The sequence below is a fragment of the Lagopus muta genome, chromosome 7 (genome assembly GCF_023343835.1).
Source record: "Lagopus muta isolate bLagMut1 chromosome 7, bLagMut1 primary, whole genome shotgun sequence".
NCBI lineage: Eukaryota > Metazoa > Chordata > Aves > Galliformes > Phasianidae > Lagopus > Lagopus muta.
Window position 1 is genome coordinate 26356384 of NC_064439.1, and position 24852 is coordinate 26381235.

The 24852-nt window shown below is 38.9% G+C and overlaps 1 protein-coding gene across 1 annotated transcript; it reads left to right on the plus strand.

Moving 5' to 3' along the window:
• Nucleotides 1–834: 834 nt before the first annotated feature.
• On the plus strand, nt 835–13264 carry TMEM106B (transmembrane protein 106B). The gene is made up of 8 exons (XM_048952272.1): nt 835–1024; nt 4118–4339; nt 7385–7448; nt 8763–8922; nt 9676–9816; nt 9924–9973; nt 10373–10426; nt 11540–13264. Exons 2-8 carry the CDS (start codon nt 4120–4122, stop codon nt 11676–11678), a joined length of 828 nt encoding a protein of 275 aa, XP_048808229.1. The 5' UTR covers nt 835–1024; nt 4118–4119; the 3' UTR covers nt 11679–13264.
• Nucleotides 13265–24852: the final 11588 nt, after the last annotated feature.

Here is a 24852-nt window from a genome sequence, read left to right on the forward strand (position 1 = left end):
ATGTGCAGACCATTTTTTTTCTGAGTGCGTATTTTTGCAGGTGAGTTACTTTATTTGCCTGTCCTTTTGTGGACACAGAGCCCAACATGAGCGATACTGCCAGCAGGGCTCACACCTGCAGCAGCTCTGGACTGATGTTGTAGGCCGTGTGCCCATTCCCAGCATCCAGAGCAGCCTGGAGCCATGCCCCGTCCTCATGCTCACCCCATGCTGTCATAATTTCTACTTCCTTATCCTCTCCCTTGAAGTCTGCCCTTACATTTGCCCTTGGACTTTGGTACGTGGCCTCGTTCAGGTCTTCCCTCCGACAGCCCCAGACCTGATCCATTTCTGCTGTTGGCCTGAGGCTCCCAAGCTGGGATGCATTCCTCCCTGGCCCTCTGAACGCCTTCATCCCCAGCCATGCCTCCCTGCACGGCCTCATGTCCCTTGGCTGCCCCACGCTCCTCCAGCAGCCTCCCTGGGCAGCCATTTCACGGACCAGCTGCAGGCACACAGGGAGAGCAACAACCTCAAGTTCATTCCATTCCAGTATGCTTTATTTTGCTCCGGTAAAATGCCTGGAGAAAACATCTCACTGCACTTGCCCCGAGTACACGTGGGTTGTGCAAGACCCTTGTAAAAAGCGATGTGAGTTACAGAACCAAATGGCCGCCCCCGACAGAGGCACCGTGCCTATTTCCTATTGTCTTTATGCCGGCCTGTCACAGCTCTCTTTGCCCTCGGTTCTCACAGGAGCGCGGCGGGGTAATTCACCATCGGAGGAAGAGGAAATAATGACAGTGCCTGCTATAACAACAAGCAAGCCCACCTGGCTTACTCCATGCCGCACAACGCAGGGCGCCGTGCTCCTGCCGGGCAGCAGCCACCATCGAGGCGCTCCCCGCCCGCAGCGGCACCGCCCCCCGCGCCTGCGCACGGCCCGGATCCGGGGTTAGGGGCTGGGGAAGCTGCGTCGCCCTCGGAGCCTCCGGCCCTGTCAGTCCTCGGTGCCTGGCGCAGCCCGGCCCGGCCCGCCGAGCAGGTGGGGACGGGGAGAGCCGGAGAGCGGCAGGGTCTGGGGGCGGGAGCTGAGCCGAGAGCGGCCTGGGGTTCTGAGGCCCTGCAGGGGCCGGGCCGGGGCCGGTAGGAGAGCCGCGGCGGTGCGGTGCGATGCGGTGCGGGCAGACCCGCGGCTGCCCCGCGCGCCTCGGTGCTGAGCCACGGTCAGGGCTGCGGGGGAGCAGGGATCTGCGGTGATCGGCCGCCCTGCGGGACCTCGCCGCGTTTGCGAGAGCAGCCGCCTGCGGGGCTTACCGGGTGCAAAACGTGGGGGGTGTCTGGAAGGGTCTTGGCCTGTTGGTTAGTTTTTGGAAGAGGCAGGGTTGCAAAAGACAGAAAGGTAGATGGCGAAGACTCGGTGAGAGGCAGTTTGGTGCTGTGCATCCCCAGACGTGCCTGCCCGTGCGAAGCATGTTTGTGAGTGCCAAGTCATTGCTGCGCCTCTCCTCGGTGTTTTGGATGTTAGCAATGATTCAGCCACAGCTGATGGGCCAACGGAGAATTGCCATGCTTAGGAGCCTTGTTTTGTTATGAAAAAGAAGTAGTTTCCTAACCTCGAGTTCGTGCATAAGAAGTAGGAATGGCATCCTAACTTTTTTTTGGAAGAGTACAGTAATTGAATTAAACTCAGTAAGATTTCACCAAGCTCCAAAACTAAAAGGGAGTTTCATAAGTGTTGCTTATAGTTGAGGATGTGGTTGTTTCATGTGTTGAGTTTTGTCAGTGTTGTGTTCTGTGGTGTGCATCAGCTATCTGAAGGGAGAAAACTTAAAGAAAACTGCCTTATTTCAACATTGTTTTTTAATTTGCAAAGCTATCTCTTGACAAACTCTAAATTCAAGGAAACTACAGAAGTTTAAGGAGACTGGAAAGGGAGAGACTGGGTCCTAGCACAGCTGTTACAAAAAAAGTAGGATGTGAGAATTTGTTGACAGTATAGAAGCTGTCAGATACAAAGATAACTCTTTCTCAAACTGTTGTCTGACATACAAGGGGTAAAAGAACAAGGTGTTCTTAAGTGTTGGTCGGCTGTTGTAAGGTTCAGCTCTTGTTATATGATTAAAGGGCGGTAAAGAGAGCATTTTGCAGGAATGTGTTTCACTTGAAATTGCTGATGTTGTCATCTGCAAATTGGGATATTAATCTCCTAAATCACTGGTGGTAGAAAAAGGCTATTAAATTCTAATTATTGAAGTTTGTGCGTGCTTGGCATTGAAGGATACATCTGCATTACTATTTTAATTCAAATCGAGGGTGCGAAATGAATTTGCAGCTATCTTTGCTTGCTGCTCTTCAGTTCACATCATGGTGTGATTGGAAAGTTTGTGAGCTGTCTTCCTGTTGAGAGAGACTAAAACAATGATGTGCTTCAATTGCTAGTGGTTGTTCAGTCTCAGCAAGAGATGGTATGCAATAAAACTCACAAAATGATGTACAGTGGGTGTTGGATCCTCAACAACTGTTTTTACTTCTGGTGTTTTTATTGTTCTGTCTTTGTTAATGTTGATATGGCCTAAGTCTCCCATCAGTAGAGTAGGTAAATCGAACAAGGTTTAAATGCAGAAAGACCAGGGGACTGATCTATGTGTAACAGCTGTTACCTAAGCTGAGTTCTGTAGCATAAAGGCTGTAGTTCAGCTGCAGAGATAGTAGGAAGGAAAACTGTGCGTGGAATGACTTCAACCTTTTTTTAGGAAACTTTTTTCGATAGCTCGCTGGTTTCAATTTTCGTTTCAATAATTTCTATTACACTGAATGGTTCCCTAACTTAGAATGTTTCAAAATTGCTGTAGCAACAAAAGGATAAATAGTTTTCTTTCTTGTATGGGTTTTATTACCCTTATAGTAAATAATAGTAAAATATCATGTTTGCTGAAACAGTAACTGGAACCTGCTGGTGATAACTGAGTTACATTTTTCTTGCTACATTTACCTAGCTTTTGTGGCAGTACAATTCATTAATGCTGGGCTTATGTTACCATCACCATACTTCAGATCTATTTCTGTCTGGAGTGGTTGGTCTAAAATAGTCTGACTTGCGTTTCTCTCTTGATCACCTTTCTTGTGCTTCCTCTCTTGCCAGAGTGATAATTATTAGTAAAAATTCTAATTGCAATGGAAAAAAAACGAAGTTCTGCATACTTGCTTTAAATCCCCCTGTTCTTCAAGACATCATCAGTGAACTGGGTGCCTAGTGTTTCTGTTGGCTAATTAATTAAAAGAGGTTATGGATTAAAGCTGGACCAGATGACTGCCATTCCTGGACATATATTTAGTTTTCCTTATTGAGTTGTTTCATACCTGTTGCAAATTAGCAGGGTGGCCACTTCTATTACTTTGTTGTGGCTTTTGGTTTCAACCATCTCATGGTAGTTTCAGTGTGGCTGAAGAGGGATGTTTGTGAGAAAGTTATGAAATCACATGGGTAACACAAACTGTTTTTGTGATTAGTATTTTAGCAGGCCTTTAAAAATGCTATGTATTGACAGCGTTAACTTTTTTTTTACCCTTTATTTTTATTGTGAAACAGTTCTCTTTTGTGTTAAAGAAATCATCAGTTTAAGCACCTGAGGATCTGTATTTCTATCCTAGAGATTGCCAGCTGATCCAGTTTGCCCTAAAAAGCTGATTAGAACTGACTTAGTTGCATGTGCAGGTTCTGCTGAACATTGTGAGCCTGGTTTCTGGAGCACGTTAAGTTTTAAGTCCTAAAATTATTTTATTGAGATCAATGTGTCCTGTGTCCGTTTGTCCAGTGCTGCTTGACTGATGTAACTTGTTGCCAGCAGTTGGTTGTTCTGTCTTGGGAGCCTGTCATCCACCCTTGTTTAACCCATGTGTGTGAGCACCAGAATGGGTCTTCCCTGCAGATCAGATTATTGGTTTGAGACAGACTCCAGGTTAACTGGGCCCTAACACTTTGCAAGTCTTATAGAGTCTAAGCACAACAAAAGTAATTAGGAGCCTAGTTGGAGTAATGATTATACACTAATAGTTACTTGATACGGAGGGGTAAATTACAAGCCATGTTTGAATCTTTCTCCATGGAAAAAGCTTCTTTTGCCTTTTATTTTAGAAATGGGAAAATCTCTTTCTCATCTACCAATACATACGTGTAAGGAAGATGGCTATGATGGAGGTACAGTGTCGGATAATATGAGGAATGGGTTAGTTCACTCAGAATCACACGGTGAGGATGGCAGATGTGGGGATGTGTCACAGTTTCCATACGTGGAATTCACAGGAAGGGATAGTGTCACTTGTCCTACCTGCCAGGGAACGGGAAGAATTCCACGAGGTAAGTTGCCTTCATTTCTTTACTTTTTTTTTTTTTTAAGGCATAAATTTACCTCATAGATCTGTGCAGCAGTAACTATAATGAGCGATAGCAAATAACTCTCTAGTAAAGATATTTTGTAGCCATCTTTTCTTTTTAGCACTGAGCATTTTAGTGTTATTATGCTGTGTGAACAAAATGTGTATCTAATCAGTTTTGACTGACACCTGCTAGCTCTTTCCTTGTCTATGCAGTGCAGCATGCCTTGCTTTTCTGCTTTAATCCCTAGTTTTTGCAAGTTGAATTTGCAAAAACATTTTTTGACATCTTATTTTTTAGACATTTTGATGTATTTTCTTTTTAAGTAGTAGCTTTAAACTATTTGAAAAAACACACAACTTTGCAAAAGTAATTGCAAGTATTGAGATATCACTAGACATGAGGAGAAGAGTAGACCTGTATAAATTAAAGCTGATCTGATGTTTTCATGTAAAAAAAAATAAAATAAAAAATCAGAATTAATAAAAATATTTATTGCAAAACTTGTGAGGAACAATGCAATCTTGCTCTTCCCTTGCTTACCAATTGGCATAAGGACAGCAGGCCAGCTGATTGTTTTAGAAGAACAAGTAGTGCTTTTGAAAACAGGTGGGTGTGGGCGCTGGTAAGGGTGCAAAGTCAGTAGTTAATAACACTTAGCTCTCCTTAGTAGATCATGCTTTGGTATTGTTATAACTTGGAGGAGAATTTCTTTTTTTAAAGTTGTATACTGAAAACCAAATCTCAGAATTGTTTGAAAAATACATTCTAAAACATAACATGCTTTTCCAGGATGATTGGTAAGCCTGGGATGTCCCTTGTTCTTTTTCTGCAATAGAAAGATGCTTTCAGTACAGATATGTTTTTCAACACTTGAGCAACTGGTTTGACAGGTGAACTCTGTGCATGTCAAATATCAACCAGAGTCATAACTCACTTGAAGCCAGAGTTTCAGGTTTTCATTTGGGAAGGCTGTGTCTGTAGGATGTCAATAGACAAGGTACTGGATTATTTTTTTCTAAGAGCATCTGGAAAATTGAAATCTTGGTTTGCTGTGTACCAGAGAGAAATTGAAAGCTTTACCTACAGCATTTTTCCTCGATCATGCATAGCTGTTTTTCTGCCCTGTTTTCAGTGCCCTGCACTTTGCTTCACGTTCCCTGTGTCCCATTTGCCATTGCTGGGTATGGGAACACATGTATTCTCTGGCTGTTGCAGGAAGAAGCACATTGCACCTTTGCTTTCGTGATTAACAGTTTACTTTACTTGCTGCCTTCATTGTATTCTCATTGAATATTCTCATTGAATAAAACATTTTGCTTTATTACAGTTCCTTCCTGTATGGTAATCATCCTGTATAGCTATTTAGAAATCGACCTTTTAAGGGAAAATGCAGGGTACATGAAACTGGGCAGGAGAAAGTGTTGAATGCAGTGTGCTGAAGCACAGCCTTCTGCCTTTACCAGGGGAAGGAACTGATGGAAGGCTTCGTTTTTGTTAGAACTCTTATCGTATATAGTCATAATATTGGTTGTAAAAGCTCACAAAACTGATTTTTAACTTGCAACTTGGGCAAAATGACTGCTATACAGGGATGGTGTGGCACAGATACATGTGCTTCTGTTGGATTAAGTTTTCATATAGTTCACAAATAACTTGCCTCCCTTGGAGGCAAGTGTTGGGGCACAGGATGTTTAAACAGTTGCAGATATCAGAAGGGATTTGTGTAGTAGCTGTTAAACGTTATACAACATTGTATTCTTTGAGTACTTCCAAATGTATCAAATAGGAAATTCAGTGAAGTAATGTGACAAAAAATATCTTAACCAAAAGATTACAGAGAAGGAAGTTTGTTTGCTTCCTTACTTGAAATATTTAATAATACCAATGGCAATTATTTACTTATTCTAGTGCAAGGAAAAATTCTGTAATGATGGGATTTCTGTGCTCAGAACTTATTTCTTTGGCTGGAAGATTTTTGGATACAAAGCATTTAATTTATTAAACATCTGACTGCATATTATACATATTTGTTTTTCATAAATTATAATTAAATAGTTTGATTAAAACTGAAACTTCAAGTGGGTTATCAAAATAAATAGGACTGTCTTTTTGATTATTCTTCAGTACTCTTAAGAAGGAAATCATATCTGTGTTTTTTTGTTTTTTTGTTTTTTTTTTTTTTTTTTGAGAAGAGAGATGAGAAATTAAGGGTTCTCTGGATCACTGCATGACTGTTACGGAAGACCACAGTATGGCCTGTGATTATTTGACTGTTCAATACTATCATGAAATTGCATTTTGGTACTTGGACAGCTTTAGCTTTTCAGAATAAGATTGCTAAGCTGAAAATCTGCGTTAAATCGGTAGAGCTCTTTACAAGGTTGATGTTTTATACTAATTTATGCTTAGCAAGGGCTTGGCTTTGTGATTCAGGTTGAAATCACTTCAGCATGATTGTTTAGCTAAGTGATAGTGCTGGTCAAATTCTGTATTTGACTGAAAATGCAGATTAGAGTTCTTATTGAGGTGTGTATGTACTGGTATAGATGAATCTCAATTATATCTTTTTCTATGACAAAGCACATAAAGACAGGTGCCATCCATGTGTTTTTCAATAGATCCTCTGTGCTTGTGTTCTTGATTTCTGACTCTCTGTAGTCTAATATAGAGAGCTGAAATCTGTTTGGCACCATTTGCTAGAGAGAAAAGGAAGCATCTGAGGTGTTTTGCCTCCTGTGCATGAATACAACACAGAGGCAGAATTTGTTGCTGTTGTAGTGTTTGTCAGCTTTGTGTGGGCTTGGTTTTTTTTTTTTCCTTTTGGTGTTGGTATCCATAGTCTTATTTGAGGAGGTGGCATGGGTGCACATGCTATAGCAATGTTTTACTCGAGTCATTAACTGGAATGTAAATGTTCATCCTAATTCAGTGCTGTAAAGTTGTAAAGGCCACTTTTTATTTGAAGTAATAGCAACAGTAATGACTCTTCTTGTTTAAATTCTGAAACAGTGTTTTTATTTCTAGGGCAGGAAAACCAGCTGGTAGCATTAATTCCATACAGTGATCAGAGACTAAGGCCAAGAAGAACGTAAGTTAATAGTTGTGATGCATGAATCTACAGTATTCACATTCTCATCCAGCTAAATTTAATAATTCAAAAGAGATAAGAAGAATCAAGCAAAATCGCTATTTTTTTTTCTTGTTTGGTATTGAAAGAACTCTGCTTGTACTATCAGCCTTCACCTCTAGCTCTTGCAGGAGTTATTTATTAATAGACGTGCACACAACCATCAAACTATGTCTTGTAAAGTTGGTAATACTGCACGATGTCTTCATGTCGGTATTTATCTGAATATCAACAGTTATTTTGCAACTATTTATCACTCTCTGTAGGATATTAATGGATCTGAGCAGATGCTTAGTCTTCATTATTAAAGTTCAAATCAGAGAAAGTGTTAACTTCAGGCCACTACTACAAAATAAGTCACCTAGAATTAATTTTTAAAGATCTGAGTTGCTAGTAGAATAAACAAGCGTGTCTTTCTCATATAACATAATTTAAAAAGATGTATTTTCTTCTAGGCTCTACTCAACACTGTAATGAAACGGTTAAGGGTTTCTTTTTCTCACATACGTGTTCTAAATCTTTGGGTGTCTCTGGTAAACAGTAAATAATGATGTGAAAAAAAGACAGTAAATTCACATAGTAGATAACAGATAATGAATTTGATGTAGCAGTAGTCTAAATTTGAGAAATATTCATTTAGTGTTCTGACTTCGAGAAAACTACAGCTGATGTTGAGCCTTTTATTTGTGTATTTTTATTGCTTGAAGTCCCTTCCTGCTTTTGTGTTAATTTAACTGCAGACTTGCAGTTTCATAGCAGAGTTCTAAGATGTTCCTGATGCTTTCCCAGAAAGTGTTTTTGTGTTTTGTTTTTGTTTTGTTTTTTGACAAAGAATCCCAAGTAAAACATAAGTGTTATTCCTTTCTGGGTATGTTTTGGTATGAGCACAGCGTGCTGAAGATTCTTGCAGAATGAGGAAGGTTCTGCTATAAATAAACTTTAAAGGAAGTGCTTTTATCTTAAAGCAAATGAACATTTTCCTCTTCTGTTTACCTCAAATTTGTGAATGTTGGGATAACCACATGTTTTGTAACTTATTTTTTTTAATATACATACAAGAGTATCATCTCTATTTGTGATGTAGACATAAAGTGCAGCATATTTTCCCCTCCCACCACCCCCTATGGAAATCAGTGGCAGTTCAGAACAGGCTGAATGTAGTTATATTGTTTAGTCTTGTTCCTTATCACTTAAATAAGAGGAGTGGTGTGTTATTTTCCTTTAATATGCTTTTAACTCTGAAATGTGTTCTATTTTTTTTTTTTTTTTCCACAGAAAGCTCTACGTGACTGCTTCTGTAATTGTATGTCTCCTACTTTCTGGACTGGCTGTATTTTTCTTATTTCCTCGTTCAGTTGATGTTGAATACATTGGTGTGAAGTCAGTTTATGTCAACTATGAACAGAGCAGACGTATAATATATTTAAATATTACGGTAAGACTGTCCATCTGCTTGGATGTTTGCAATATGTGGAATGAGAGATGCTGCTGGGACAGTTTAATATACATAAAATTGTGGGCTAGCTGGTGGACTTAGTGCCTTAAGAAATATCAGCAGATTCTATCAGCAATTTGAAAAATGCAACTGGACTTGTTGTGACTGCTTCCTGTAGCTGTAGCTAATACAGCTTCAGTTGTAGGCTACCACTGAGTCTTCTGATTTCATGGGAACTGTGACTTTAAAGTTGTTCTGGTTATTTTGGGAATACAGGTGGAGTATGGATACAGGGGTGCCATTCAGCAACTGGTATTGTGTATCTGTCAAAACAGGTTTTGAAGAAAAATTATTTCCTACTCATCTTAAAACTTTAAGTTCTTTCCATACACTTTTGATGGAATTCTTCATGGTGTCATTGAATAAAACAAGTAGCTATGTTAGGAAATGTCCTGAAATAGTTAAATTTCATGGAAGGGATAACTGAGTATAGTCAGTATTTGTAGGGGAAGAAAGTCATCAGTGGAGTTGTGAATGTATTGGGAAGCACAGTCTTCAGCCCCTTCTCAGGGGTACTTGTGCAGCAGTGTTGGTTCCCTTCCACTTTACCATAAGGAGACCTCAGATGACAGGAAAGTATAGTTGCATGATTTCAGATAGTATTATTTCATATGTAAATTCAAAAATTTATGCTCCTCAACATGAGAAGTTCTTAAAGTTGTTTGTTTGCTTTTTTGCTTTTGTTATTTACAGAACACGCTAAATATAACAAACAACAACTATTATTCTGTTGAAGTAGCAAACATCACAGCCCAAGTTCAGTTTTCAAAAACAGTTATTGGCAAAGCACGGCTAAACAACATCACCAACATTGGTCCTTTGGATATGAAACAGGTAAATAGCATGGGCTTTTGTAGTTGGGTGTATGTAAATCTTCATATTTGATTCTGCTCAGTTGATTTTTTTTTTTCTATTGCTTTTTTTCTTTTTTTTTTTTTCAGATTGACTATATGGTGCCCACAGTCATACAAGATGAAATGAGCTACATGTTGTAAGTATACCAGCCACTAAATATTGCCTGTGCCTTGGTAAAAGTTATGATGGTTATGATCTTGTAAAATGAAATGTATTTCAGAGCTGAAATGTGTTTATAAAGATGAGTGGATGTTGTTTTGTTTCACAAGACATTTGTTGGCAAGCATTTCATGTAAGCAAGTACACGTGAAAATACTTCTTGTAAAAGCAAGACTGTGTATAAGTAGACCTAGACTGAGTACATGCTCATGGACAGTGTTTTTTCAACAAGTGTTTTAGTTGTCATTGCTAGTGACTCCACAAGCTCTATGTGTACAGATAGTAGGATTTCTGGTTGAAGCAACAATTCTTGCTTTTTAGATAACTGCGTATAAGATGTCGATGTAAATCTAATAGCTGTTTTTCTTTTTTTCAGTGACTTCTGTACTTTAGCATCAATCAAAGTGCATAACATAGTAGTGATGATGCAGTAAGTATGGGAATTTCCTATTTGTTGGAAGCAACTTTTAAAAGCCACATGGTCCTCAATGAAATGTTATTCAGAAGTGTTCAATCCAGTTTCCTCTATCTTAGATAAAATGACATCAATTTACTTTCTAGTATACTATCTTCAGTTCTTTAAATGAAACTGTGGAAAGATAACTTCTTTTGGCAAGGTCTGGTAGCATAAAGGTACTTGAGTAGCTGCAACCATTAGTACTTGTATAGGAACTGCTGAATCACAGCCTGAACCTCTGATTGATCACCTGAGGTGAGCAATGAGTCAGACATGGGAGCACAGGTGAAGGCAATTCAGCTGTGCTGCTGGAAGGGGTGGAGCCTGGCTGCACCTCTCCTAGACCCATTTAAGAGGTGGCTACCAGTGGGGAAGGATCTCTTCTGGAGATCCCTCCTCTGGAGTTTTGCAGTGAGCCCAGGATGCAGGTAAGCATCCTATCTATTCTCTTTTTGTTCTTATAACCTGCTTAGCCAAACTCTCTTGTTTATTTTGTAATTATAACATCTTTATGTTCATTGATTATACAGTACTATATGTACTCTGCAGCTGGACTGTGATATGGAGTTCCTATGATCTCACAAATTTTGTTATGAGCTTGTGTTTATCAGCTGCTGTTCAAAACTTGCTGAAAATCTCATGACCTTGAGTCAGTCAAAGGTTTTTAGTACTCTGCCAGGATCTGCTTTTTGTAGCAGATTGAATCAACAGCTGCCTGTTTTGGGTGGCTGGAAGGGGTGGTGTGTAGAACGTTGTTTGTGAAACTTCTGTAATACTTTTTGTTCCCCTTTTAAAACCAAGTATTAATGATTAAATCCTGGCTTTACTGTCTCTAGGAAAAAACTCTGGTCGAGACTTTTGGTGGTTTTTTTCCTTTTTTTTTTTGTGACAAAAAAATCTGTGATTTGTGGAATTTGTGATGAAAAATCTGTAGATTGTGTTAACTGGTATTATTTTTTTAACTTTTAAAGAAACTTTGTTCCTAACATGTTTTGTTCTAAAACTTCATTAAAAACCTATTAATGACTTTAGGGAACTTTATAGCCCTTTACAAAACAAGCATCTCTTCTGTTTTGTGTTTCTAAGGGTGACGGTGACAACCTCTTACTTTGGCCACTCTGAGCAAATATCCAGAGAAAAATACCAGTATGTGGACTGTGGAGGAAACACAACCTACCAGCTGGGCCAGTCAGAATATTTAAATGTACTTCAGCCTCCTCAGTAAAAGCACCTGTTGGTTAGTGTGGAATGACTGCTCTTGATGCTTGCAGAAATCCTTTGAATAGGACTGGTACTTTGTAAAGGAGAGAATATGTGCGTGTTATGCAAAGGAAACATGGTGGCCTGTTCACTTTAATTGCAAGGAGGGAAAAGTTTCAAAATGTATATAGATGCACTTGTTAAATGTTGTGTTTTTCCCCTTCTGTTTGCTTTCTGTTACTGTAAACACTTCTGTCAAGTTGTGTGGTTGGAGGGAGAGGGGGAATTACAGATTCTTGAACTGAATTGGGACCTTGCTTTTACAGTGTGGTATATCAATTTAGAGTAACTGTGTGTATTTGTCTGTTTAGGTGAAATGTGTCACTAATGAGCATTTTAGAAGAATTGATACTCATAACTTCTAAGTTTATATTTTCAGTTCTTGATATTTGACTCTTGAAACTTGCAGTATAACTACTTAAGATTGCTTTGAGGGACCTCAGTGTAAAACTAATATTAGTAAACCAGTGGCAATATTTCTTTGGTTGGAATTCTACTTTCTGCTATATTTGATCAGAAGTGATATGCAGTCTGTGAAAGCCAGGGAAGCTCTCATGGAGGTCGCTATACTTGAATGTGCAACTTTTAGAATCTGGCATCCTCTTGTTCATATTGTCCCCTGCCATCTCTTGGATGTTATAAGGAGAATGTATGTTGCTAGGTTTAAAAAAAGAAATTCTCCCAGCCAAATCATTGCTGACAAAGGAAAAATTCAAGACTGGAAAGTGAAGGAGTTGAGACTTTGACAATGTCATTCCGTTCTTTTGTTTTTCAATTAAACTTTTGAGTAAAACTATTAAAATCAGAATTGTGTAGTTAGGAACTAAGTGGAAACCTGTTTGAGCATGGGTTTGGGCAGCTGGATGTAAATCTTTAGCATTTCTATTGCTGTGATATACTTTGTATCTAAGCTCCTTGTCAGTGCTAATACTTTGGGGTGTGTGTATTTAGTGCAGAGGCTCTGAAAGCAATGCATTAGTTACTTGAATCTCCTGAGTGCTCATAGTTCGCATCAGCTGTGGGGTTAGGATAAAGCAACTCCTTCTGAAAGAATAAATGTTAACTTAGAACAAAACTAATACAAAATAGTTTAATCGGTTTCATTTGCACAATGAGAATTTCTGGGGTTTCTATCAAACACAGTAATTGTAAGTTTCAGGTTCCAAGTTGCTTGACTTCTAAAAACTGACTGTTCTAAGGGCAAGGTGCAAAACTCTTTAGTTAACTAGATTGGGATTGTTTTAATTCTGAATTAAGTGAAGCTTCAAGAAAGTTCTATTGAGACACTGTAATGAATACTAAATTTTTGAAATGCTGTAGTTTTTATGCTGCCCACCTCCTGGAAATAAGCTATATAAAATGATTTAGCAATAAACACTATGTAAAAAAGCTGCAGAGTAACTTCTTGCAACTGATGATCCTTTATGCTGCAGTAGTTTGGTGAAGTTGTGTCTATTGTTCTTCATCGCTGTTCTTCAGGTGGACCTAAAGGTGGTGGTGGGGAAACATATCAGTTAGGCAAGTCTGATTTTTTTTTTTGTTTGTTTGTTTGTTTTTTTGTTTTTAAGGGGAAGGGGAAAAAAGTATAGAAAAAAATCTGTCTGAATGTAGTGAGCACTTACTCTGGATACCAATGAAAAATCTGACTATTATATTGGAATGTAAACTGTCAGTTTCCTATAGTTTCTGATAGGACTGAAAAGTTGAGTTTTGGTTTAGGAGAACTTCAGTACTGGAATCTTGAGTACTACTCAAGACCAGACTAGAAGGAAGCTGGCTAGAAGCAGAGAAGTAACATCTAGTATGTGACATGGAAGGATTCACTTCTGTTGGAGCATATGGGAAGAAATCTGTTTTAAACCATGTTGTATTTGAAGTCAACCAGTAAGCAGTATTTTTTTCCCTCTGTGTTCAAGTATTTAAGCCTTGAGTTTGTTGTACTTATTTTTTTTCTTGCTTGATTTTGATGTAGGAAAAAACAGAGAGAGAGAGCGAGAGAGAGAGCGAGCGAGAGAGAGAGAGAGAGAGAGAGAGTTTAAATCAAAATTTTATTCAAAGGAAAAAAAAGTAATCTAAAATAACTGGAATGGTGTGGTGATGTACTTATTTGGTCACAGTAGGTAGCAGATGCTGCTTGAACGAGTGTTTTTAGGGATTTTATGCTTGCTTATGTGGTGTTGTGACACAACTCAGACTGACATTTGGAAGTTTGGCAGACATGCTGAGCAAAATGCATACTTAATCTGTGAATCTCCCACTGCTTAAAATGCTGTGTTATCTACTTTAAAAATAAAATGTGCTGAGTGGGATTATCCTTTCCATGGATATGGGGGGATAAAATATTGTTTTTAATAACTACTTTTCACCTGGGATACCTAATGGGTATGAATTTTAACACTATTTATTTGTGGTGGGATTACTGAATAAATAAGATTTCTAACCTGAAAGTAGAATCTGGTAGTATTGGTGAATTTTCAGATTAAGTAATTTACAGGAGCATTAAAAGCATGTTACTTTGTGCTTGCAGTAACTGTCAGCATGTTGGTAACCAAACAAAGTTTTACAAACAAGCTATGATTCAAATGAAAGACCTCTTACAACCTCATTTATTTCTATTGATTTTTGTTTTGTAACAAATGAGAGCCTTATGGTCCACTGTAGTCCAAGTAGTACAAATTCTAAGTTCTTTCCAGAAGTTCAGCTTGAAGAACCATTGTCTTTCCTGATTTCTTTTCATCTGTGTAAGAGGTTTTCTGATGGGTTAACTTATTTATTTTTCTGAAATGATGAGTAGTTCTCTTGTAACTTATCCCTTAATCTTAGAATATGATCAAATATTTCAAGGGATTTATTTCTGGTATTCTTTTCACTTGAACTATTTCTTGCAATTCCTGTAGCAAAACCTATTGCACTTCAAAATAAAGCTCTTTTAGTTATCTGTTGAAACAGTGGTTCAGGTGTTGTAGTGCAGTGGCACAGTCCGAAACAAAAACCTTAATGTATTCCATATACAATAGACATAAAATTTCAAAATTTGAAGTTAGACTGTTATGAAACACTTAAATGAGTATGAATGTTAGCTGATTTGCTGCTCTGACCCACAGAACAAAATTAGATTTAAGTATGATGCTTTAAAAATGAATGAGTGAAGCCACTAAAACTTGAAGATTTGTTTATCCATCTTGGTGTTTGGGGGGCAATTGCTCGCTGCTTAATTTCATGTGAAAGACAAGCATTAGGTATCTTATCCTGTATAGTGCAGCTTTGAAGTTCTTACTGCACTTCTGGCTTGTGCATGACCTTGATGTTAATGTTGTGGTATATTTTGCAGCCTTGTGCTGGTACAGTTAAGTACATGCCTCAGTTGACTTTCAGTTTGTCCTTGAAGTCCTTCAAGTGAATAAATTTCTTCATAGCAATTAATTGCAAACATGACTAGTCTTTCTAGTGTGTGGCTAACCACAGAATTTCTGAGCTCTTGGATTGAACTGTGAGGGTTTTTAACCATCAGACTGAAACATTGTGCCCGCGTGATGGGAAGGATGGTTCTTGTAGTAGCATAAGAGAGATTTGTAGACTTGAAAAAATAATTTCTTTATTTGTTGTTTGCTATTTGAGGCTTCCTTCTGGGAGGTGGGGAGCTGATTGGAGATTTAGTTGTGGTTTTGCTTTTTTCCCCTGTTCTCTCTTCCCAGTCTGTAACGGGTTATCTGTGTGCTACCATCTTACAAAATGGGTGACTTGTTTCAGAGTCGGGCACCTACATAACCTTCACATCAGTGAGACTGGGCAGGTAGTTAAGATACAACTAAGACTAGCAGTAATACTCTCCTCTGAACTAAGTTTTTTTTATTGCCTCTAACAAAAACCAAAACTCTAGTAATGCTTCTAGGCTTATTATTTCTGAAAGGGAAGGATGAACAGGATGAGTGCAGCCAATGTGATAAAATCCAACCAAACACGTTAAAAACAATTATTTGGGTATGGCAAAAACATCTGGTATTTGTCTACAAGAAGCCATTTTCTTTTTCTTTTTTTTTTTTTTTTTAACTTTTAAATGGAGATTCTGGTAATGAAGGAGATTGCTTTGCTACCCCTATAGCTTTTGTCATGCAAACCTGGTTTTCTGCCTTTGGGTTGGTCTGTTAGACAGGAGCTGTTCTTTGTAAGAAATCGATACAGTTAGAGCTAGTGTGTCCAGCCCTAAGGCACAGTGTGAGACCCTGTAGTAAAGGTCTTGCAGTGTGGATGTGGGTTTTTTGGATACTGAAACTGCTTTTGCTTTGTGTAAGTAGGGATGTTTACTGCCAGACATGCAAGCATTACGGTGCCTAAATATTTTGGGCCTAACCATGAGTGATTTAGTTTTGAAGTTTTTTTTGTTTCAAGTGAACTTAACCACTGTTAACATCCACTGTACAGAGTGTGCATATAATAGCTTGAACTATGTATAGAAATACTAATGAGTTATAACTATTTTTGTAACTTAATTGTAAACCTGTTCTTGTAACTGTGTGGAAAACTATCAACTTCAGCATGATAAATAAACACTCTAAGGGATATTTGGGATACGTAAGGCACAAGCTATCTTAATGCAAGTTAACTGAGACGATGGATCTTATTTAGAGGTTCAAAATCTGAATTTAACTTCATTATGGATATTTGGTTCTAAACAGAATTGTTTGACTCAAAGAATGATATTAAATTTTCTATTAAAAAAAAAAAGTCTGGGTCATGAATCTTTCTTTTTTAATACTGGCTTCATATTTTTCTTCTTCCTCATCCCCTATACTTTTCTTGCAAGTTTTCATCTAGTTTCAATGGTGTCATTTCAATTTTTAAAATTATTGGCATTCTATAGTGTAAAAACTCTGCAGCCTACCTTTTTTGGTATGTTTTAATGTGTTAGGCCTGTAATAAAGTCTAGTAAAGCAAAGCAGCATATGTGAATGATTTACTGTTGTCTGACTTTGGACTACTAAAGAAACCGACTCAAAAGCCGAGACTGTTGTGATGGGTTAACTCCAGCAGGCAGGTAAGCCCTCACCCAGTTGCTTGTTCACCTCCACCCTTCTGGGGTGAGGGAGAGAGCCAGAAAGGCAGAGCTAAGAAAATTCATGGGTTGAGATAAAGCCAGTTTAATAGGTGAAGCAAAGCAATGTGCAGAAGCAAAAGTAAATCAGGAATTTATTTTCTGTCAGCAGGCAGGTGTTCACAATGGGAAGACGAACACTATTACTCCTAATATCCCCCTTTCTCTTACCTTCACCAAGCTTTTATTGCTGAGCATGACCTTCTGATATGATATGGAATATTCCATATTAGGGTTCAGCTGTCCTGGCTGTGTCCCTCTCAGCTTCTTTCCCTCCCCAGCAGTTTATCTCCTGTGAGACAAGGAGGAAAGGGGTGGAGGCATTGAAACAGGAAACCTCAGTGCTGTGTGAGCTCTGCCCAGCATTAGCCAAAAACACTGATGTGTTATCAACAGTCTTCTAGCCACAAACCTAAAACACAGCATCATAAGGGCTGCTGTGAAGCAAATTAACTCCATCCCATCCAGATTCACTACACCTATTTACAGTGTTATTTTATGAACCGTTATTGCCTAAAAGTTTTAATCTTTAACAAAGGCTTTATTTGATGCACTCGTAGCATGTTCTACATAGCATGCTGCAGGTAATCTGTTACAGATGTTTTGGAACGTGTGTTTTTTTTGTGCTTAGAGAAACCTATTTCTGTATATTTATGAAGGCTACATTGGTTTTCTGCTCTAACTTTAATGCATAATTAATGGAAGGTGTGGAGTTCGGGGTTTGTTTTGTTTCAGTTTGTGGATGTCTTTAAAAAAGCAGAAAGTTAACTTTTTAAACTGCAAGTTAAGAAGGGGGGGAAATAACAATCATGCTTTTTATTTTCTTTTCTATACTCCTTTTTCCTTCACAGAGTTGTCCAGTTTCCTATTCGGGCACGCTCTCTGTTGAACACTATAAATTGGAGAATGGGAAACTTCACTGTTTTGCTATGTGTAAATAAGAGCTGAAAGATGTGTGAAGAGCTGCTTTTCTCTTGTGCAACCTGTATTGCCTACCTTGTGTTACCTTTAGCAGTGAAAAGTTTGTTTGATCCAAATACTTTACATAGTTTGGATTCCTCTCAATTTATTTTCCAGCCACAGCAGTTAGAGGGGTGCAAAGGTGAGTTCTTACCAGGCGAATTTCAATCTCTGTCTCCTGACATTCTGAGGAGTGTGAAGAATACACTTAGATGGGAATAGGTAAGCAAATACAAATTTGGACAAGTTTGACAACCCAAAATTTCCTAGCACCGTATGTTTGTCAGTGTAACTAGAGAAAGATTTGGCACCTTAAAATAACCTAGTTTCAAAGATCTGACAGTGGCAATTTCTGAATGATTTTGGAGGTTTCTCTGGCTGGCTGTAGTTTGCTTTTCCTTTTATTTCTCAATTTCATACAGCTTTCTATATGACCGTGAAACTGAGCACATACCTAGAAGACATTATTGTGCTAATGTGTTCACCTGAGGGAAGATTGTGTACACCAGTGATGAATGACACTAATTGCCTTCATGTGTGAAAATGATGTCTATCTGGCAATGTAAAGAATACCAAATCACATGTTTAATTTTGCTGGAAGTCTCTTGATGTCAGATAAGGTAAAGATCCCTCTACATCTTTGTTTTGATTTTGCTTGTTATTCTTTTTTCTTCCTCCAGGAATCCCTGCCTCTTAAGCCTGAAAGCTGAGATGACTTGCTCAGGTTTCCTGTCTATGGGGAGCAGGTGCCACACAGTTTAATGAGCTGTCATGGGTTCTGCAGAGCTGACACAGCTCCATAATGGAGCTACTTTTTCTTAAGGCAGTCAATTTTCTTGAGGCAGTCGATCACCAAATACAGCAAAACTAGAACTTGATTAAGGAGCTTCAGCATCGCTGCAATGTAACATTTCAGTGACTGCAGTTATGGGTATCTTACCTGAGAGGTTTTCAGGAAGAAGAAATGCTTGTAGCTGCACCAGCCATATAGTTGAGGTAGAAGAATAAACATAATTTGCCTTTATTTCACTTTTCCTTTGACCACCATGCCACAATACTGTTGTTCTCCTAGTGATCAGAAGAGTAACGTAAGAGTTACCATGATGTATGTTAATGTCTAGAAAAACAATAGGTTAAAAATCTACTGACTGCTTTTCATATCAATTCCTGGATGTTTATGTTCTACAGGGATATGTATTATTTCTTGAATGCTAAATATGTTTTAATTTTGTTTTTTAGTAATGTTACTGGCTGTCTGCTTGCGTATCCATTTAAGTGATTGAATTTGCTCACTCAGTTTGTCACCATATTTTTCTTTCAGTGTATTTAAACAGTGCTATTATGAGTTAAGAACTATTTCACTTCCCACACTGACAGTGATTTTATGATTTTTCATTGAATGTGCGAAGAAATGTTAAAATAAATCCTAGAAGTCTAAATATTGTTGCAGATTCCAGAACTTGCACCATCTGTAGCTACTTCTCGCTGCCTCTCCTGTCCCAGAGATATGGCAGAGCTGCTATTTCTATTTTAGCCTGCTCTGTGACCCAGCAGGCCAGACTAATTTGTACACAATTTATGGTCAGGAGAGCTTTGTGGCTTTGACATCTCTGCCATTGTGCACCAGGATCCAGTTCTTCAGTGGTGGTGTTTGTGGTGGTCATGGCTGGGTGTTGCCTTGTGGGCTATGGGAGGGCCAGTATAATTCTTAGAAGCTCCCATTCTTTGATTTCTGTGGGGAAACAAAGCTGATGCATGGACATGCACACTGTCCTGCTCTGATTTGAAATGAAAGCTGGGTTTGTTTTAAATGCAGGAGGGATTCTATTTCTGTCTCAAAAGAGCAGCAGAAATGCTAAATATGACTCGGTTACTTCGTAACATTGATGAAAGAAGCAAAATTGGGAGCTGGAAGGTAGGGGTGATGGAGGAGTACATAGGGTCCTATGCCAAAGTGCAGAGCCTCCTGCCCCCCTCCCCACCCCACTATTATTGCCGATTTATTAATATATGTAATTGATGGCTGGCAACCTATCTTCCATTCTAGGGGATTCATGCTTTTTCTAAATTGGAAGCGTGCTGCGCTGCTGCCTTCCCTCAATAGGTGGTGCCGTGACCTCGCTGAGCGCCCACGGCCGCAGCCGTGTCAGCGAGATGGGATACTTCGGGTTCCGTTTGAGGAGCTGAGGGCTGCCTGAGGAGAGGAACCTGGTGAATTGTTTCCTGCTTGCCGTCCTTCTTCCTTCCCGGCCCCTCCACAAACAGCGCTTAAGTGCAACTAGGAGTAAAAATAACCTTTCAGAAAGGGGTAGAACAGTTAACTGTTCACGGGGAATGGATATTTAATCTTAAGGAGAAAAAAAAGTGGTATATGGCATTCACTCTGAATGTATGGAATGCTCTCGTTCACACATTTAGGATTATAAAGCATGTGGGACTTGAGTATGTTTTATCTGAGCAGCAGCAGGAAGACAAGCAACCCACTCTGTGTCAGTGCACCCATACAAGGCTTACCAATTCAAAGTCCATTTTCCTTCCCATTACTCTTCTAGCGACTACCCGGTAGCCACAGCCTGCTTTGACATTCAAGCTGAACTGCTTTTATTTTATTTAAGTCCCTTGCCTAGTTGTTTATGTACTGCCTTTGCACTCTGCCTGCAGTTATCAGCGGTGAATCAACAATTTGGGGCTTACTCAAAAGAGAAACCATTAAAGCAATGTGCTACCCAGATACATTGCAGGCTTATACCTGCTCAGCTCATGGCCTGCCCACACCCCAGTCCTCCTTAGCAGAGATTTATAAATTCAGCCCTTCTACTGATAGCATTTGATGTGGTTCTAATTCATGATGACAGCGTGCTTTCAGGAAATGTATTAAAAACTTATTCAGCATTGTGCAAATGTAACTGTGTGGGTATCAGTTTTTGACTCTGTTCTCTACTAGAGGCCTTCATTGATACCCTATGATCCTCCTTAGACAGCAGTAGTGAGTTGTTAATAGTACACTGAGAACTCTACCTGAAATACAGTCTCTGACATTTCCCTGTGTAGTTCATAGTGCAGTCACTTGCATAATAGACTTGAAGCTTATGTCTAGTGATTTTTAAAATCAGATGTGTTGTTCACTGGCTTGGACCCACTATTATAAACCAAAAATTTCTTCAATTTTTCTCTGTCTCTCAAATTGTGACTTCCAAAAAGCAAACTATATATTTTGAAAATGCGGATACTCTTGCCCTTTTACTACAAAGAGTCTTACATATCTTAGAGACATTGTATTATATGTCAAGCATTGCTCTTAATGCAAATCAGTTTTCTAAAAGCAGTTTTTATATGAAATTAACTAGAATATATTTGAGAGTTAGTGTGCTGGTGTATCTGGAATTGTATCTCTTCTCTGTAGACACTTCAATTTGTAGTAAATGGATATCTGGCCAATGAAAATAGCCTGGAGAGATGGAATTATTTCTTAATAGCTAGGTGGAAGGGAAGTACTCTTGGGAGAGAAGCAATGTTTAATATAGCAACAAATGCAATGAGCAAATACTTGAGTGTTTTGTGAGAGATCCTCCATAGTTCTCAGATATCCATAAGGCACGGAAGAGCATCTCTGACACTGCAGAATATATTTGCAGTGATCATACAACAGACAATCTGTTCTGGAACTTCAGGTTAATGAGGGCAATGTTTTGCTGGATTTTTTTTTTTTTTTTTTTTTTTTTTTTTACCCCCATTTGGTCTCCTGAGTTATTTGAATAATAGGCACTATCTGTACTATTACTTTATGGGATGGTATCTGACAACATGATGTGTTTATGATGGGCTTCACAAAATACATCCATGGATATATTTTTTTCTGTTTTCGGAAAACAATCTGGGCATTCTTTATATGGTGCTGATGTTATGCTACTGAGCCATAAGTAATGGATAGAATTTCAAATATGTTAATACTTCTTGATAATTGATATATTTGGTCTGTGAACTAATTTCAGCAATCCAGAGTTTTTCTTATTGTGTCTCCAGGAAAATTTGACACATTTCACAGCTGCTATTGTGAGACTCTAGCAGTTACGTTCATCTCGCTAGACACGAAGACTGTAATGAATCGCTGCAGAGCAGCTGTACAAGGTTTGTTGCTGTTGGATGGGGGTTGTTCAGGTTTTGTTTGTTTGTGGTGGTGTTTTTTATTGTTAGTTTTTCCTCTATCCTGCCCCCAAGCCTGATCTGTTCATTTCAACTAGTTATTGAAGAGACACCGCAGATGAGTGTGTGCAGGTCCCTGGGTGTGGGTTCCTGCAGGACAGCAAGCTGCAAACAATGCTGCTGTCTTGCAGCAGCAGCGGATGCTCCATTAGGATGGCTGATTGATAGCAGGAGTGGAGTGAAGCATGGGAGTGTGCAAGGAACTGCCAGGAGACATAAGTGGGATGGTGCAGAATCTGACCCAAATCTCATCTGAAATGTCAAGAAGAGCAATTACTTTATTACTGAGCTGTATGAGATGGTTGGTGATTCAGCCTGTGCGTGTGTGCACACATACACACATTTTCCCATGTGGGCTTCTGATCCATTGCATTTGCAGTCTTGCCTTTAAGCCTGTGAATGCTCTGCTGAAATCTAATGGTCAGAAAATTGATCATTAGCATAATACTGTTCTAAAACAGCTGTTTGGGGATCTGTCATTTGAAAGTAAAACAATACTTTCCATTTATCTCTGACTGTTCATTAGCTGAAGTAAACAAATTTTTCTCTTAAAAATTGATTCAGATTGTATGAATATGAAAAGTGATATCATCAGGTGACTTTAGAGCTGACTTTGCAGCTGATGATGGTATAAAAAGACACAAAAGACCTTTATTTCTACTAATCACTGCTGATCATGTGGTGCTGCAACATTAACCTGAGATCAATGATTTCTTTCACTGAATAGCACTGAGTATCCCTGAAAATAACATGTTTAGAAGTCATATATTGGATCTTAAATGAGCAAAGCAGTGTTGTAATTTATAAAATATGTGAATTTGTGCCTAAAATATCACTGAAATGATATAGGAAAAACCTTCTCTCAAATCAGCTTTCACCTCAGAGCTGATATGATAAGCTACTTAATAGATGTTTTGGCTACTGCTTGGAAAACAAGGTACCAGCTGTAAAGGTACATCCAGTACCCCAATGGAAGCTATCAGGAGGGAAGAACAGATGTGTTACCTCTGATGGATCTTTGCACTAAAATGCTGAATGAATGTTGGGTATATTGATAAGATGGGCCAGTGTTCAAATATCCCACGGAAAGCTAACGATATTTGCATTTATGTAGTGCTTTAGGAAATGAAACTATTCACTTAAAAGATAAATGAATACATCTGAGCCAACTTCCGGCTTCAGTGTTTTAATCTTGAGTGAGAATGTTGCTTCTTATTACGCATTTAAGTGTACTTCTCTGCTTGGCGACTGATAGAAAGCTGTGCAACATGTACAAATTAAACTGCAAAGAATCACTGCCACTGAACTGAGGTAATAATAACTTTAAGAGATCCTGCATAGCAGAATTATCAGCATGTAGGTGTGAGAGGGAGGAATCGTAAAGTAGGTACTTTGCTAAATGGTGCCGTGAAGTTGATTTTTGCACCTCATATAGTTCTCAGCTCATCTTTCAATTGTGGATTTTTTTTAAATCTTTTTTTTTCCTGTGCAAAGGAGAATTATGTAGAAGTTTGGGATTTTTATCTATTGCAAATCCCCCTAGTGTTCTCCTTCGTCAACTTAATCATTTAAATAGAGGAATAAAACAAATGATTTTAAGTCATTTAGGAAAATTGCAACCACTAGACAGGCTGCCCATCAAGGCCCACATCCAGCCTTGGCCCTTGCATCACAGACCTCAGTCTAAAATAGTTTTCTAGAGATTTAGAGACATATCTGGCTTTTGTCATTGCAGCATCTTGATCTTTCTTACATGGGCTTGTTTATCCTTTCTCCTCCTGCAGACATTTACAGATTGCTTCTCCAATGCTTAAGTCTTAGAATTACATTATCAGTGCTGGCTAAACGTTGGTATCAGTAGAAATATTTAGGGTATGTTTGAAATTGGAATGAAGAGAGTAGGAATTTTCCAGGAAGCAAAATTCAGATTAAAGTAAATTTTATTCTGCTCCATAGGCAGTTTCAGTGTCCCATTGTGGAGACCAGGCAAACAAAGGAATGCTGGTACTTGCATGCAACTTTGCAGGCAAAGCTGGACCCAGGAGCTCGGAGATCCCATTGGGAAGGTTTAGGATGATGGGCATTTGAATTTGGTAACAGATTCAATGCAAGATCGGTCAGTATGAGTGGTTTGTCTGCTAAATTAAAAATGAGACTAGACGCTGAGTCTGTATGTGTGAAGAGCAAGGGTGCCAACACTGCTGACATTCTGACAGTTCTCTGTGGATCTTTTTCTCTCAGTTGATCAGAAGTGCACTGTAACTTCAACCTCTGATGTGCCATGACGACATGCATATGTGTTTTCATAGGCATATATGAACACACATTCCAGTTAATAAGCACGAAAGACCCATGATGGAGTACAGGCATTGATTATATCAGAGCCTAACAATTATTCTGTGTTGTATTTTTTTTGTGTTCTTTTTTTGCTGATGAGTAAGCTATTAGGCTTTCATATTGCATTGTCTAGACTTTTTTTTTTTTCGGAAGAGTTATTATATAAAGGCTGTCTGTGCCTTCTTTGTAATATACTGATGGTCTTGACAGATTTTTCAGGAGACATGTGGGACTCATTTGTTACCCATCCCAGGAGGGATGTCATGATGATAAGTAATGACTGTATCAGCCAGCACTCTCTAGAGCAATGTTCCCCCTGGAACAGGGGTGACTGGAGAAAAAATGGCTAATGGCCCAAGCTGCACTGACATACAGACTGAAGTTTCCATGTGACAATATACTGAGCTGAGGACAGGTCCTGCATGTCAGTATACATCACCTCAGATGGGAAGGCTGCTGTCCAAACGGTTTCCTGATTTAGTTTATTCAGCAGCCTTTCCTGCTTTCCTCTGGCCTTACTCCTGGCTACAAATGATACAGTACCCAT

Bases quoted from the DNA above. Each gene is read 5' to 3' on its own strand.
- TMEM106B (XM_048952272.1), top strand. From the start codon at position 4,120: ATGGGAAAATCTCTTTCTCATCTACCAATACATACGTGTAAGGAAGAT. The intron at 8,923-9,675 runs GTAAGACTGTCC...TGTTATTTACAG, and splicing joins TAATATATTTAAATATTACG to AACACGCTAAATATAACAAA. The intron at 10,427-11,539 runs GTAAGTATGGGA...TGTGTTTCTAAG, and splicing joins AACATAGTAGTGATGATGCA to GGTGACGGTGACAACCTCTT.